Source organism: Hyla sarda, chromosome 5, assembly GCF_029499605.1.
Source record: "Hyla sarda isolate aHylSar1 chromosome 5, aHylSar1.hap1, whole genome shotgun sequence".
Lineage (NCBI taxonomy): Eukaryota > Metazoa > Chordata > Amphibia > Anura > Hylidae > Hyla > Hyla sarda.
In genome coordinates, this window is record NC_079193.1 from 278049708 (window position 1) to 278065261 (window position 15554).

General features: G+C 40.7%; 1 protein-coding gene across 1 annotated transcript in view; it reads left to right on the top strand.

Moving 5' to 3' along the window:
- Positions 1-4962, top strand: part of DSG2 (desmoglein 2) — a 54768-nt gene extending 49806 nt beyond the window's left edge. Inside the window, exons 14-15 of the mRNA XM_056521775.1 lie at positions 1893-2225; positions 3455-4962. Of these exons, the coding sequence (XP_056377750.1) occupies positions 1893-2225; positions 3455-4399 (1278 nt within the window). The 3' untranslated portion in view covers positions 4400-4962. The remainder of the gene's footprint in view (positions 1-1892; positions 2226-3454) is intronic.
- The last annotated feature ends 10592 nt before the right edge of the window (positions 4963-15554 follow it).

Here is a 15554-nt window from a genome sequence, read left to right on the forward strand (position 1 = left end):
TGTCACTGTGTGTATTATCCCTGTATTATAATATCACTGTATATTATCCCTGTACTGTGACATCACTGTATTATCACCATACAGTGACATCCCTGTACTGTAACACCACTGTGCGCATTATCCCTGTACTGTGATACAGGGTTAATATGCACAGTGACGTCACAGTACAGGGATAATATACACAGTGATGTCACAATACAGAGTTAAGCACAGTGACATCACATTACAGGTTTATGCACAGTGATGTCACAGTATAGACAGAGCGTGAGTGTACAACTGGTGTATATCTATATACATACATAGCATGGGCCAGCCTGGGCAGTGGGCAGCACGTAGACACGTTTTCATATAGTCGGCTGGTCCCTTTATGTTCACTGGCCGGTGGATACCTGCAGAGTAGTGGTGGGGACACTCACTCAGACATGGGCAGCGAGGCACTGGGGCCGTGTGCTAAACATAGCCAGCGACCGCAACTGACCTGAAACAGACAGCCAGCAACCAAGCCAAACAGAGCACGGACAGCCCCTGCGGGTCGCAGGCGGGGAGAGGCAGAGGCTGTGACGTGGCGACTGTTTTCTTCTCTGTCTTGGAGTCTCCAGTGAGCAGCTGGAGATGGGCAGGGACATATCGGAAGTTCCTGCGCACGGCATGCGACCAGTCCCAACAGCCACCTCTCCTAAAATGGCAGAGCCGTATCAAGAAGGACTGGTGGGACGCAGAAGCACTGTTGAACTTGCGGTGGTCAGGGCCAGAGCGAGGCCCCGACCAGTGCGAGGCCTTAGACAGCGGCCTAAATGGCCTAATGATAGAGCCACCTCTGGACTTGCAAACTAGAGATGAAGAATTTGACCAGTGTACTAAAACAGGAGTACAAAGAGAGACACTTAAAGGAGTAGTCCAGTGGTGACCCAGTGGGGAACAACTTATAGAGGATAGGGGATAAGTTTGAGATCGCGGGGGGTCCGACCGCTGGGGCCCCCTGCGATCTCCTGTACGGAGCCCCGACAGCCCGCGGGAAGGGGGCGTGTTGACCTCCGCACGAAGCGGCGGCCGACATGCACCCTCAATACAACTCTATGGCAAAGCCGAAGCGCTGCCTTCGGCAATCTCCGGCTCTGCCATAGAGATGCATTTAGGGGGCATGTCGGCCGCCGCTTCGTGCGGAGGTCGACACCCGCTATCTGGCCGGAGAGCCTGGGCCCCGTACAGAGAGATCGCATGGGGCTCCAGCGGTCGGACCCCCCGCGATCTCAAACTTATCCCCTATCCTTAGGATAGGTGATAAGTTTTTCACCACTGGACTACCCCTTTAAGACCCTTCTCTTCTGAGTAGCTAAATTCTGTACTTCAATGTAGGTGGATCATCTGGATCATTAGGGTAGGCCACCATCTCTTCTATGTTTGCTGGTGCTCTCTAATGATAAGTTAAATTGGCTATATTTTTCAGATAACTGTTGGCCAACAAAAAAAGCTCAAGAGCACATTTTCCCCCATCTCATACACAGACTTTGGACCGAAGTCCAAACACAGGAAATGCAGCCTGGAGTGCTGAGGGAGGGGTGTCCAACCAACAGCATATGTCAGTTAAGTGTGAGAGGAGCTATGATTGGATGAGGCTGGTCACACCCCCCTCAGCACTCCAGACTGCACTTTCTGTGTTTGGACTTCGGTCCAAAGTCTGTGTATAAGATGGGGGAAAATGTGCTCTTGAGATTTTTTTTAAACACAAATAAAACTTAGAAAACTTTTTTTGTTAACAAAGTATATTTGAAATATTTTTTATTTAACATGAGTACAATAGCAAAACTTTGTTTTAATGAGTTACTCTTTAATTGTATAGTTACAAAATGTTAATGTTAAAACTATTCTGAAAATATCTTTTATCATCCTAGTTAGCTCTTCCATCTGTCATTGGAGCAGTTGGTTCTGCAGGACTTGCTGCTGGTGCTGGTGCCGGTGCTGGCATGAGAGATGGCTTTGGTATGCAGTCTATGGAAGGTTATGGTTACTCCAAGGATATGTACCATTCCAGTTTGGTAATGGATAGACAATATGACGAACACCAGCTTTTTATGAGTGGAGGAGAAATGGCTGCTGGAGCTGGAGGTATGAGAATGATGAGCGCTGAAGCAGGAGCAGGATTTGGACAAGCTTACGGTATCGCTGGTGGTGCCGGGAGTGTGGCAGCTCTGAATGAAGAATTTATCAAAGGATATTTTTATGATGTAAGTAATGTTAGGTTACATTCTGTCTCTTGGATTATGACATTTACTGCTTGAAAACTGTCCAAAAAGACTCCCTGGTTAACTTAAAGGGTAGCTCCCACCATCATGTTTTTTTTTTTTTTTCTTCTGTCCCTGCCTATTGCCCTTCTATCCCTAACACCCTCCCTGCCTTTAATTTTTTTTTTTTTTACTATTTTAAAAATGGCATTTAGTCTGCCTGGTAGCGTGCTCACTACCAGGCAGACTTCCCTACAGGCACCACGTCACTGATGCCTGCTGGAGGCCAACTTCCTCCCTTAGTTCTCCTAACAGGGTGCCTCCAGCTGTTTCACCACTACAACTCCCAGCATGCCCTGACATATACTGGCTGTCAGGGCATGCTGGGAGTTGTAGTGGGGAAACAACTGGAGGCACACCGTGATGGCCGCACATCCCGCCCCACCCCCCCTTAGTTCACCTATTCAGTGTCCCTCCAGCTGTTTCCCCACTACAACTCCCAGCTTGCCCTGACATCTATTGGCTGTCAGGGCATGCTGGGAGTTGTAGTGGGGAAACAGGAGACACACAGTGATGGCCCATCCCGCTCCCGCCGCGCAGCCCGCGGCCCCGCTTCGCCGCACAACCCACTACCCCCCCCAAAAAAAAAAATTCAGTAACAGACACAACATAGATAATCTTACCTGTCGCCGGGGCCTGCGCGCGTCCTCTTCATTCAAAGCGCTCGCTCCCGCCTGTCTGATTGACAGGGCGGGAGCGAGCACCACAGTGAATGAATTCCGACTCGTTGCCAGGCTTCAACGAGTCGAAATTCATTAGTGACGTCACTGCCCAATGCATTCGGCCTCTAGGAGGGCGACCCCTAGTGGCCGAATTTAAAAGTGATTTTAAACTGTTTTAAAATCACTTTTTTTAATTAAAGTATATTAGAGATATGTTGTAGTACTTAAGTACTACAACATATCAATTTTTTTGTTTTCATGACAGTGCCCATTTAATAATACATGTACATTTTTAATGATTGAAGCCCACTGTGCAGAGGTAAAACCGTGAAGAAGCTGATATGTCTACCAATCTTTTGGTTGCTAACGGTGACCAGGATTTTACTTAATTTAGTTCTATGGAATACAAGCAATGTGTAAGAAGAAAAAAAAAATTCTCTTCACATGTCAAAATTTTTTTTTATACATTGTCATTATAGTTAACTATACTTCATTCTTTATCATTTATAGAAAGTCATCGGATATGCTGACGAAGACCTGGCCCAGGCTTCAAAGGACTGCATTCTTATTTATTCCCAGGAAGGTACAGGCTCCATCGCTGGCTCAGTTGGCTGCTGCAGTATGATTGAAAGTGAATTTGAAGAGGACTACCTGGAGGACTTAGGACTGAAGTTTAAGGCCCTAGCAGATATTTGTCAAGGTGTAAATGTTGAGATTTCACAGTACAAATCCTATGAGGAGCTTAACCAAGGTGCCTTAGAGTCTGAAGCCATCGCAGATATCAGTGTGGTCCAGAATGAAAACACTGTAGAAGAACATTACCAGGAAACGGATCATTTCCAAAAGTCATCGGAAACCCAGGTTCAGAGGGAGAATGTGGTGGCTGAGGAGTCTTATATGTCTTCTAGATATGTACAACCACCGGTTATGAGAGGTAATATGCTTGTGACTGAAAAATCATACACCACTGCTCCTGGAATACTTCTTGAGCCAGTACGTCAACAGAATCTATTGGTGACAGAGAGGATTATTCATCCTGCCAGGAGTTTTCATAACATTGTTGAGGTGTCTGAGGGAGGGTTTTCTGGCTTCAAGAGTGAGCCTCAAGATTCCCAATATATGCTGGTAACAGAGCGGCTTATGGCCCCAGGCTCTAATCTGAAGTCATCCTTGAGCATTCCTGATCTGTCCATGCGGCAGAATGTAGTAGTGACCGAGAGGCATTACACTCCTATAACAGCAATGAATGGGAGCACAGTGATTCCAGTAGAAGTGGCAGGGTCACAAAACCTAGTCAAAGAAAGTGTTTCCATCTTAGATGGTGGTGTACAGGGACAAACGCACTTCAAACAGGGAGGTTATTTGGTGGAAGATCTACACCCAGCAAGTAATAATGTAGAGAAGTCAACAAGCAGGGTGACAAAATTCAGCACTGTACAGTATACACGTTCCTAAAGGGAAATATTAATAATTTTGTTTTAGGTTAACATTGTTTTTTACAGCGCTTTCACATTAGTTAAACCATTCAAAGACATACAAAATTACAGTTTCCCCCCACCTCTTAGACAGCTATGGATGCATATTAAATTTAATGCAGAAAAACATGCGCACACACAAGTTAGATAATTTCAGTTTTTTTCCATTCATTTTTTTGTCTTTATCAATATGTTTTGCCATGCCCTGATTGGTTGGGTTTTTCTTGGTGTGATGCACTTTAAACCAATCAGATGGCAACCTTGCTGCTCCTCTCCTCATATCATGAATCCTGCACAATAGGAGACAGAGAGACTGCAGCTGCATTTACCCTCCTGTTTGCCCTCTATTCCGTCACAGAATTATTATATCCAGTCAAATCAATGTTATTAGATTTTCTATTGCAACACAATAGGCCTATGTTTGAGGATGTGTGTGCACATGTTCAGGGTTTTTAATTGCAATAATTGAATACAGAGCCAGAAATAGAGTAAGGCCCCTTTTACACTATAAAAACCTTTCCATTATTAACGACCGTTAGGAAATTGGCAGTAATACGGCCGGTACAAAATCACTAACAGCCGTTAGAAAAATCCCATAGACTATAATTGGATTTTCTAATAGTCATTTTAATCCCTTATCGCCCGTTATTAATAACGGCCATTATTTTGTGATGGGCAATAGTAACGGGAGAATTAGTGCATGCACTATTTCTTCCATTCATTCGCCCGTCACAAAATAACGTCCGTTATTAATTACGGGCGATAACAGGCTAAAATGGCTATTAGAAAAATCCCACAGACTATAATGGAATTTTCTAATGGCTGTTAGTGATTTTGTACCGGCCGTATAACTGCCAATTTCCTAATGGTCGTTCATAATGGAAAGGTTTTTATAGTGTGAAAGGGGCCTAAATGTGTAAAGGAAAGACTGAGGCTTCTCTGCTTTTCAAATCCATTGCTGACTTTAATATGCGGCGGTGATGTCTGAGTACACTATGTGGCTACTCATAGCGGTGGATTGCTGCTGTGAGCAGGACACGGGGGGGGGAACAGCTGGAGGCACACTATAGGGGGTCGGATCATCGGCGGATCTGCAACTTAAAACGCTGCGGATCCGTTCCGTGTGACCCTACCCTTAAACGGCATGGAGAGCTATGCTTTACTGCAGGACCCATTGATCATAAACAACAATATACTGAAGCTGTCCCACTTGCCTCAGTGTGGCCCGTGGCCTTTTCAGAGGTCATTCCACAGTAATGAGGAGGCTGAGCTCTAAGCAACAGTTTTGTGTATACCTATATATACTGTACTGGTTTCAAATTTCACTGTACTGCTGTTTGTGACAATAAGAAGGGCACTACTGGGAATTAATCTGTAAAGGACAGGAAGTGGCCAGAATGAAAACTGCAAGATTTGGGGATATTTTAAAATATAAAAAATATAGATAGCAAAATGGAAAATTGGAAAAAGCATCACCAAAAAGCTTTAAAAATTTTAGGAACAAAAACTTGCTTTTCAACAATGTTTTAAGACTTTTAAGTTGGTAAGAACATATTGTGAGGTCTTCTCTGTCTGTTAAATCCAATGAAAACCTATATGCTTACTTAGATATGTTGCATTAAATGTCCACCTTTGACTGTTTGCACACATGGTTGAACGTGTTCATGAGAGTGATTTATCCTTGACTTTTATTCTATTTTTTCTGTTGTCACAGCATACTACAGCAAACATGTTTTAGATTTGCTTACAAAAAATACTGCTGTAAAATAGTTTTAGAATGTTTCAATGTAATTCCTGCCTAGTTTTTTTTTTTATTTTGCTGTATACATGCTGTATTTTTATCATTTTAAATCACTAGATTATATGTTACCAGTTATTTTATTTTTTCTTGTTTTTGGGTGTTTTAATTTTTGGCAGGGAAAATGGGGGTTTAAGGCCCCAAATCTGCCACAGCTACGATGAAATTTACTGGAATTTACTAATACTAAAACATTTTCAAGTCAGATTCTGTGAAGTACTTATTGAGCAAATATTTCTCAAGTTAGTTTAATGTTTACAGCCGGTTCTTCCAAGACTAGTTGTTTTTTTTTTTTTTTTTTGTACTCTTTTAATATAGTCTTCTGTGTGTAAAAGGTAACTATACCAATTACAGAAATGTTTTTATGTATATTATGTAAATTTATGACCTGAGTTGTCAATCACTGGAAACTCCTTTTTGCTATCTACTATAATTTTATAGAATTTTTGTAAAAAAAAAAAAAAAAAAAGTGGGAGGGGGCTTAACAAATTATGTTTATGATATGTCTTTTGTGTTTATGTCCATTGAAGTGTTTTATTTTGTAAATATTGCATTGACAGAGTTAAAGTAAAGCTCTTATTTCGAAAGGTTGTGTTGAGGACAACTTATAGTTCTGTCAATGGAAGGACTTTAGTCGTTTGTGGAATAGAAAGCACGGACCATAAACAGCATATGATCTGTTTGCTGTCAGATCAAATCACAAACTGCGGGTCAGAATGTCTATAAAAGCATCAGTCTCTCCCATTCACAAAATACCCAAGGCTTTTCGTATTCCTATAGGCATATCAGGATGGACTCAATTTATTGGCTTAGAGTTCTAGTGGATCATGTAGTAGGAACTTGCAAGTGCGTAGATTAAAAATACCATCCAACCAACTGGCATGCACATTTGACTTAGTATTTTCTAAGAAGCCAACCCTGGTGCTTGTTTGACCAAATAAAATATTTGGCTGGGAGAAAATTCCAACATGGTAACCTAGAAACACAAGTCATATGCACGTTATGTAATATAGAACAAGGAATTGAAAACTGTTTAGTTGTTAAATAAAGGAATAAAGAAAATCTGGAAATAGTCATGTAAAAATCTCCTTAGCCATTATATCATAATTCTGTACTCAACAGCACTTTTTAGTTGTATGTTTCTTTAGTATCTTGAATCTGTGCATAAATCCTGCATTTTTATATGAGCTTTTTATGTTTATCTGATACACTAGGTTCTTTATTCTTTGGTACAATGGCAAATATTGGAACTGTTAACTATTACTGTCACAGCTATTTTCCTTACGATTAAGAATGGATACAATGGTACTTGTGTTATACCAAAAAATAAATTGCTAGACTTTAAGGCTTAGTGTTTAGAAGTAATCCTTTAACCGCTTTGAGCTACGCGTTTTATGACAAAGTATTGTAAAATGGCTATATTTTATGCTTATATGTAAATTACAATGTTTTGCACTGGTTTTGCACCACTCTTTTTGGTTAACAAATAAAGTTTGTTTAAAAAATATGCATATGTTTTTGTTCTCTGTGGTTATTTGTAAACAGCTATGGTTCAACTTTTATGTACCACTTTTTGTTTGGTTAAAGATGACTTGTGGTTGAGAAATCGTCTCACCTTGGAACATATGTAGTGTATAACATTTATCATAACTGAGGCTTGTTGTCTTGATCGGTCAGGGTCTGAACACTCAGTCCCTAATTGATCAAAATTTTTGATATGTCTCTTACATTTCAAAAGTTTTTTGGTTTCTTTTAATGCCAGAAATGCTAAAAAATTTGATTCAAAAGGGACCTTTTGAATTAAAATTTTTAGCATTTCTGTCATAAAAAAACAAACTTTTGAAATGTCAGAGACATATCAAAAATTTTGATCAATTAGGGTCTGAGTGCTCAGACCCTGACCGATCAAGACAACAAGCCTCAGTTCTGTCACATTACCTGGATGGACTTACAGTGTGGGTCTATGAGCCTTTCCAGGTCTCATAGACACAGAATTGGAAGCTTTTGCATGCGTCTCTCCCTGCTAGTTCTCGTCATCAGTTGGGGTCTGAGCACTTAGAATTCTTTTCTTTTTTTTTTATTGACAGGAACGCTTTAAGGGTGTACATATGAGAAAAATAAATTCTAACCATTATTTGACACATAGCTGGCATTTTTCACCAGCTTTTCAATCTACAATCAGCAGTCAGTTTATTTTCCTTCTATAGTTTTCTACTATAGTAGAATGGATCTTATTTAATCTTTTTTTTTTCCCACTCTTGTGGACAAATTTAATTGAAACAATCATTGTTCATTGAAGAAAATCTAGCTTGTATGGTGTATTATTTTATCTTTTGTAATAACATTATCTGTAATTAAAGTCTTATCTGTAGTGAACTTTGGTATCTTGTTTGTTACTACAGCCTAGGTCAAAAATGTTATCTGTGTCTTGCAATATACTCTAAGATATATGCCATAGTGTTAATTTAAAGACAAAAACAAGCAATATGTTTGACTTCTCTGAGACTGTTGTGCTGAAATCTTTTTGAAGGTTAAGCAGATTACATTTGAAGTAATGAATTTAATATGAAAACATGAATGTTGTAAACCTATGTGTTCTTGTATACAGCAACAGATCATTCTTGAATCTGTCCAAAATATAGCTAGCAACAACAACATCAAAGGCATCAAAGTAGGCCATGTCTTCAAAAATATAATTTGACGTATAAAAAAAAAGTAAAGAAGAGCCTCATACACTTTTACATGTTATGACATACCTTAATATATTGGAACCTCACACTGCAACCAGTGTGAAGTTTTCCCTGTTTTTCTCTAGGGACCCCCACAAGGACATTTGGACTTAACAGGTAATTGGTCATAAAAATCAATACTTGAGAAACGAGTGAGGATGTTTCATGATGTGGTCCTTATCCCCTTCCCACCCATGACATACTAATAGATCATGGGTAAGGTGATGGAGTAAGGTGACTATCTGCAGTTTAAATAGCACAATTGTCACATCCTAGGTGTCTAGAGGGTCTGAATTGCACCACTGTGAACTATTGAACTTTAATGTTGTTGATCTCGCAGGTCAACATTTAACAAAAAACAGTAGCTCATTCCAGAATTGCAGGGTTATTTGTCACATCAATTACCAAAAAAAATGGAATAGAAAGGGATCCCAAAGTCCCACATCTGCCAGAATTATACTATCAAAACTACAGATCATGGTGCAAATATTGAATCCATAATAAAATAAAAAATGAAAAAAAGTTTTGAAATGCCAATTTTTTTTTTTTTTAACTCAGGAAAACAGCTTACCCCCACCCGATCCTATAAGCTGCGCCTAGGCCCGCCGGTCCTGCCTCCAGCTACAAACCAGGTAATCAGAGTAAAACAATGTCCAGCATCACGGTGTAAGATCTTTAATGTCGAAGCTTTATTCAAGAGACATCATAGTTCCAACAGCAAACATACATGAACCTCTAACGCATTTCATGCTCAATGCGCTTTATCATAGTGTATTGTGATATAAAACAACATCGCTTTAAAATACTACGAAACACCACCTCATATCTGTGACATGTTTCCATAACCAGTTAAACCCATGGCACAGGTGTGTGGAGCAGGTTACAATATCCTGTTCAAACAAGTAGAGAAGCATAGAGTGCCTTAGAATGTATGAACAGGGACTGTGGGACCTGTTCACTGCCAGACAGGACTCCCTGCTCCTCTATAGAACGGAGTGCCAATACATTGTATGCATTGCCACTTGCTTAACTTTCTCTGGGAGACACAAATTTTTACACCTATGAATTTCGGGTCTACTTTGCATCCATTAAATGATGTACACTACACAGGAAGTTGGGCAATGAAGAAAACAATGAAGGTAGTTAGCAATAGGAACAGAAGGAAAGCATGAACACAAAAAGGTGGTAACATTACTTAATTTACCAAAATATGGTAATTTATTAGACAGCTGAAAATTTGGTTTTATTATTGAAAAACCTCTTTAATCTAGCAAGGGACATGGACATGTCTTTCTGGTACCCACACTCTCCCCTCAAGACTGTAGCCCTTTCAATCAGTTATATAGTAGAGTTTGCCTTGAACAATCTTGGAGGTAAAGTAAATTACCGGAAACTCAGGAGAAAGTATAGAGTGTTCTGGAAACCCTTAGAAATTTGGAAAAACGTGCAACATCAAATGTCATGGCAACGAAATGGATGATGTTTAGAATTTGAAAGTGTAAGGTATATGACGGCTGAAGGGTACTCTTTGGTTGTCAACATAACTTAGTCCCTGGAGGAAATAGAATGATCATGCACACAATGCTTATTTGCTGACTTTTTTAAATGAAATTGTAGCCTGTTGCAGTATCTGATTCACCTCTTTCCAGATGAAGCTTAGATTTTGTAAAAATAAAAGGAAAAAGACTAGAGATTGGGTTAGTCCGATAAACCCTTCTACTGTAACCTTGAGATGATAGCTAGAGAAGAAATACAATAAAATATCTAGAAGATAACACTAGGTCCCCTGAACACACATTGAGCTCCTTAGCCTGCAACTAGATAGCAAGGAAGGTTGTGGATACAAATGATTTTTTTAAAGAATGTTTTGGACAACTAAAGAGTTTGTGGTAATACCTGCTGATGAACTAAATATGCCATCTTCTAAGACCTGTTAATCTCTACCTACAGTGTATTAGTGAAATATCCAGATCGATCAGTATGGAGCCATCTCTCCAAGGCAGTGTGGGCACAGGAAATAGCTGAAGAAGACTAAACATAGCCTCACGTGAAGATTTAATTTGGGCACATGTGGGGCCAGCAGATACAATATACATATTATTTTCTCTAACTCGGTCAATATTACCATGTAAGGGGATGCATGATAAATAATCTGCCAGGTGACCTGAAAACTAAGAATGGTTCCAACGAAGAACCCAGTACAAGTAGCACTAGGTCAGCTGCATTATGTGTGCAAGATGGAGTGGAACAAGACACGGGTGCTATGGTATTTGCCGGCTGATGTGTAAGTAGAAGTTGAATCCCATGAAGAACACAGTCCAGGTTTTTATGATGTGTAGATGGTGATAAGCCCCTTCAAGCATAAGTTACCATTCCTCCAGAGCAGAATTTATTGCCAATAGTTCAAAGTTGTACAATTAAAGGGTTACTCCACCCCTAGACATCTTATCCCCTATCCAAAGGAAAGAGGATAAGATGTATGATTGCAGGGGTCCCGGCACTCCAGTCAAAACCGAATGAGTGCGGCACTACAGTCATCCGGTGCACAGAGATTACTACGCTCTGTGCCTGATGATTAGCAATGCGGGGCTGACATCATGGCTACGCCCCCTTCCATAGACTTGCATTGAGGGGGCATGGTCGTGACGTCATGAACCTCCGGTGCCGCAGCCGGCGTTCTAAACGTACGCCGGGAGCTGCAGGGAGATCACGGAGGGTCCTAGTGGCCACTGGGACCCCTGATATAAGACATCTTATCCCCTATCTTTTGGATAGGGGATAAGATGTCTCGGGGCAGAGTACCCCTTTAATTTAATCTGTTTTGCTTTAGAAGACTTCTTGGAGAAATGGATGGAGTGTCTTGTTAGCTGATTTTTCAGACAAGAGGACTCCTGAGTATGCCTAAATGAGCGAGAACTGGTGCAGACACAAAGCAGGCTAACTCTATGTTCACGTACAGTATTTAGGGGCATTTTTGCTACTATTTTCATCCATTAAATGCATAGCATCACAGTGGACTAAAGATGCTGACTTCCATTTCAGACCAACATTTTTAAAACGGCCTCTTTTTGCAAGAAAGTGGTGAAAGGAGCTACCAGACAAGAAAAGAAACTTTGTAAATGGAATTGCCTGTAATTGTTAGAAATAGTCTTGCTAACTTTGTATGAAGAAAATTCTTATGTAGACACTAGAACACAATGGGGGAGATTTAGCAAAATCTGTGTAGAGCAGTGATGTCCAAACTGTGGCCCTCCAGATGTTGCAAAACTACAACTCCCAGCATGCCTAGACAGCTGTTTTCTGTTGGCATGCTGGGAGTTGCAGTTTTGCAACATCTGGAGGGCCACAGTGTGGACATCACTGGTGGAGGAAAAGTTGACTAGGTGTCCACAGTGACCAATTAGATTATATTTTCAGAGGACTTTAAAAAAAAAAAAAAAAAAAAAGCGATTGGTTGCTCTGGGCAACTGGTCAGCTTTTCCTCTGCACAAGTTTTGATCAATTTTCCGGAAATGTGTACGTGCTGTTTGGTGGAAAGGAAGATCTTTGGAAAGGATGAGGAGGTCATCCAAGTACACTGAGACACTGTGATCATGTAAATGATGAAATATCTCATGTAGTTACTTATGTTAGACGATACCCAAAGTACTGTATTACTAAGTAGAAAAGGCATGATCAGGTATTCAGAATGGCTGCTGTGGGTGATCAAGCCATCTTCCACTTCCTCCATACGAACCAGGCTAATAGCGCCAGAAAGTTTTGCGGTAAAACTGATTGATTGAAGATGAGAAACAGAGAATAAAAAATATTTTAGTGCGCCCTTTTGTAATCTTCTATAGTTAATGCAGCCCATTCACATAAAAAGTCTTGTTCTAGATAGGAATGAAAAGTCTTGAATAAAACCACTCTGTAGACTCAATATAAGTGGACTTGGCCTGTGCAACCTCATCTGCATCAATAAGCCATGACCATAGCCAGTACACTATTTGACCTTTCTTCTATGACTTTGGGAAGGTCGGAACACCCATAAAATTTACCATTCCAGAGACACTCTAACCCAGTTGTCGGTCCATCACAATTTAGTTGTTGTCAAAGTCAATGAGATCCTTAGATTTGTCTATTTTAATACACATCTTAAATACAGATTGTTCATTTCCTGCATAATATATCCAACCCATTGGCAGGTGCTATAAGACAACATTTTATTCACTTCACCCAGTCAGTAGTGTTGATGTTAATGTTGTATATATACATCTTCCTGAGAGACAGGCAGAACTTTTACTGACCATTTAAAAAAACAAAAATATTCCAACTTCATACTCTGTTCAGTAAATAGGATTTATTTCAATGGTTTTATAGGATTTTTGTCCAGGTATTTATAATATTTGTAAGACAAAAAGAAAAACATTAATATTCCATTTAAATGCATCAGTTTTTCCAAGTATTGCACAAGGCTGTACAGATCTCTGAACCTGTCTGGGAGTTCATGGTCTGGCATATATGTCCATGTAGCCTCCCCCTCTCCATATCAGCCTCTAGTGACCAACAGGACTGTGTACTTCTGATAATCCTTTGTTTGATTAACAGCCAAGTTATCATGTAGATCATAAACTTTAATGGCAATGTCCTGTGATGAGTGACCTTTTACATTTGTATACCTGTCCAGGTTTATGAAGTTCTGCAGTTAAAAAGGATGTATGCTTTGGACATTCCATTTTTTTGTTAGAACCGTCTACTACTAGTCACAGAGTTTTCTACTACTGGAGCCCCCAAAAATCCCAAGCGATAATCAGGAGGGGAACCCCGCAGCAAGTGATCAACTCCCCCTGCAGTGCCACCACAGAAAACTGGAGCATTACCTTGTGTCCAGGTTTTTTTTCCTCCCCTCCCTTAATTCTCATAAATAGCTATGGTGATAATTTATTAATTATAACATTTTGGGGATAGGTTTGGCACTTGAGAAAAACTGCAAGGATCTAAAATATAGTGGCACAAGTTCTCCACAAAGAAAATCCTGTTCTTAGAAGAATGTCACCACTTATGTAGCTTGTTATTTTTTGCTATAACATATTTTTCTATGATTTTGTCTTTGTGGAGGACTTGTGTCACTATATTTTAGTTTTACACCCCTCACATGTTTGTAAATATTTTGTTATATCTTTTCATGTGAGAACACTGAAGAAAGGAAACTCTGATACAATGTAAAGATTAGAAAAAAAACCAAGAAAATAAATAAATAGGTTTAACACAAACTTTTCTGATAACACATTTCCTTTAACCCCTTAAGGACTCATCCCATTTGGGCCTTAAGGACTCAATTTTATTTTAACATTTTTGTTTTTTCCCCCTCACCGAACAGCCCGACTGAGCAGCCGGGTCACTTTCACTTTCGCTTTAGAAGCGGCGGTCAGCTTTGACTGCCGCTTCTAAAGGGTTAATACCGCACATCGCCGCGATCATATCGCGGGAGCCGGCGCAGGACGTAAATATACGTCCTGCGTCGTTAAGGGGTTAAAAAAAAAATCCTTCCAGTACTTTTTAGATGATGTATACTACAGAGGAAGTTCTTTTCTTTTTGAATGTCCTTTCTGTCTGACAACATAATCTCTACTGAAACCTCTAGGTTTGCTATGGGGATTTTCTCCTACTCTGGACATTTCTTAAAATGGACAGAGGTGTCAGCAGAGAGCATGTTGTCTGACCAAAAGGAAATTCAAAAATAAAATAACTTCCTCTGTAGCATACAGCAGCTGAAAAGTACTGAAAGGATTGGGATTTTTTAATAGAAGTAATATACACATCTGTTTTAACTTTCTGACACCAGTTGATTTAAAAAAAAAAAAATGTTTTCCAGTGGTACACAGGGGCAGACTAACCGGCCGGTCCGAGGGCTCGGCCAGCAGACAGTGCTCCTTTCTTCTGTATGCGTGGCTCACACACATACAACAGAAAGCATCCTCTCTGTGTGAGCCGCATCTGCAGCCTACACAGAGAGGAGACGTGACCTCTGCCCCCACGCAGTGCAGGCGCGGATGCTGCCTGTACTAACTGTGGAGGACAATACCATCTGTACCTAATATGGGGGACCATGCTGCCTGTACCTAATGTGGGGGAACGCTACTGACTATACCTACTGTGAAGGACAATGCTGCCTGTAACTAATGTGGGGGGGGGGGGGGACTCTGCTGACTGTACCTACTGTGTGGGACAATGCTGCCTGTACCTATTGTAGAGGACAATGCTGCCTGTACCTACTGTGAGGGACAGTGCTGCATGTACCTATTGTGGGGGACAATGCTGCCTGTCCCTACTGTGGGGGACAATACTGCCTGTACCTAATATGGGGGACAATGCTGCCTGAACCTAATGTGGGGGTACTCTACTGACTGTACCTACGGTGGAGGACAATGCTGCCTGTACCTAATGTAGGGGTAGTCATACATGGCTGCCTAACTACCTAGCTAGCTACCTACCTACATGCCTGGCTACCTACCTGGCTAGTCATCTACCTACCTGGATTTCTGATCTACCTACCTAGTTACCTACCTACCTGGCTACCTACCTACTTGCCCTTTTACTGTGCAGGACACCAAGGAGGGCTTTATAAC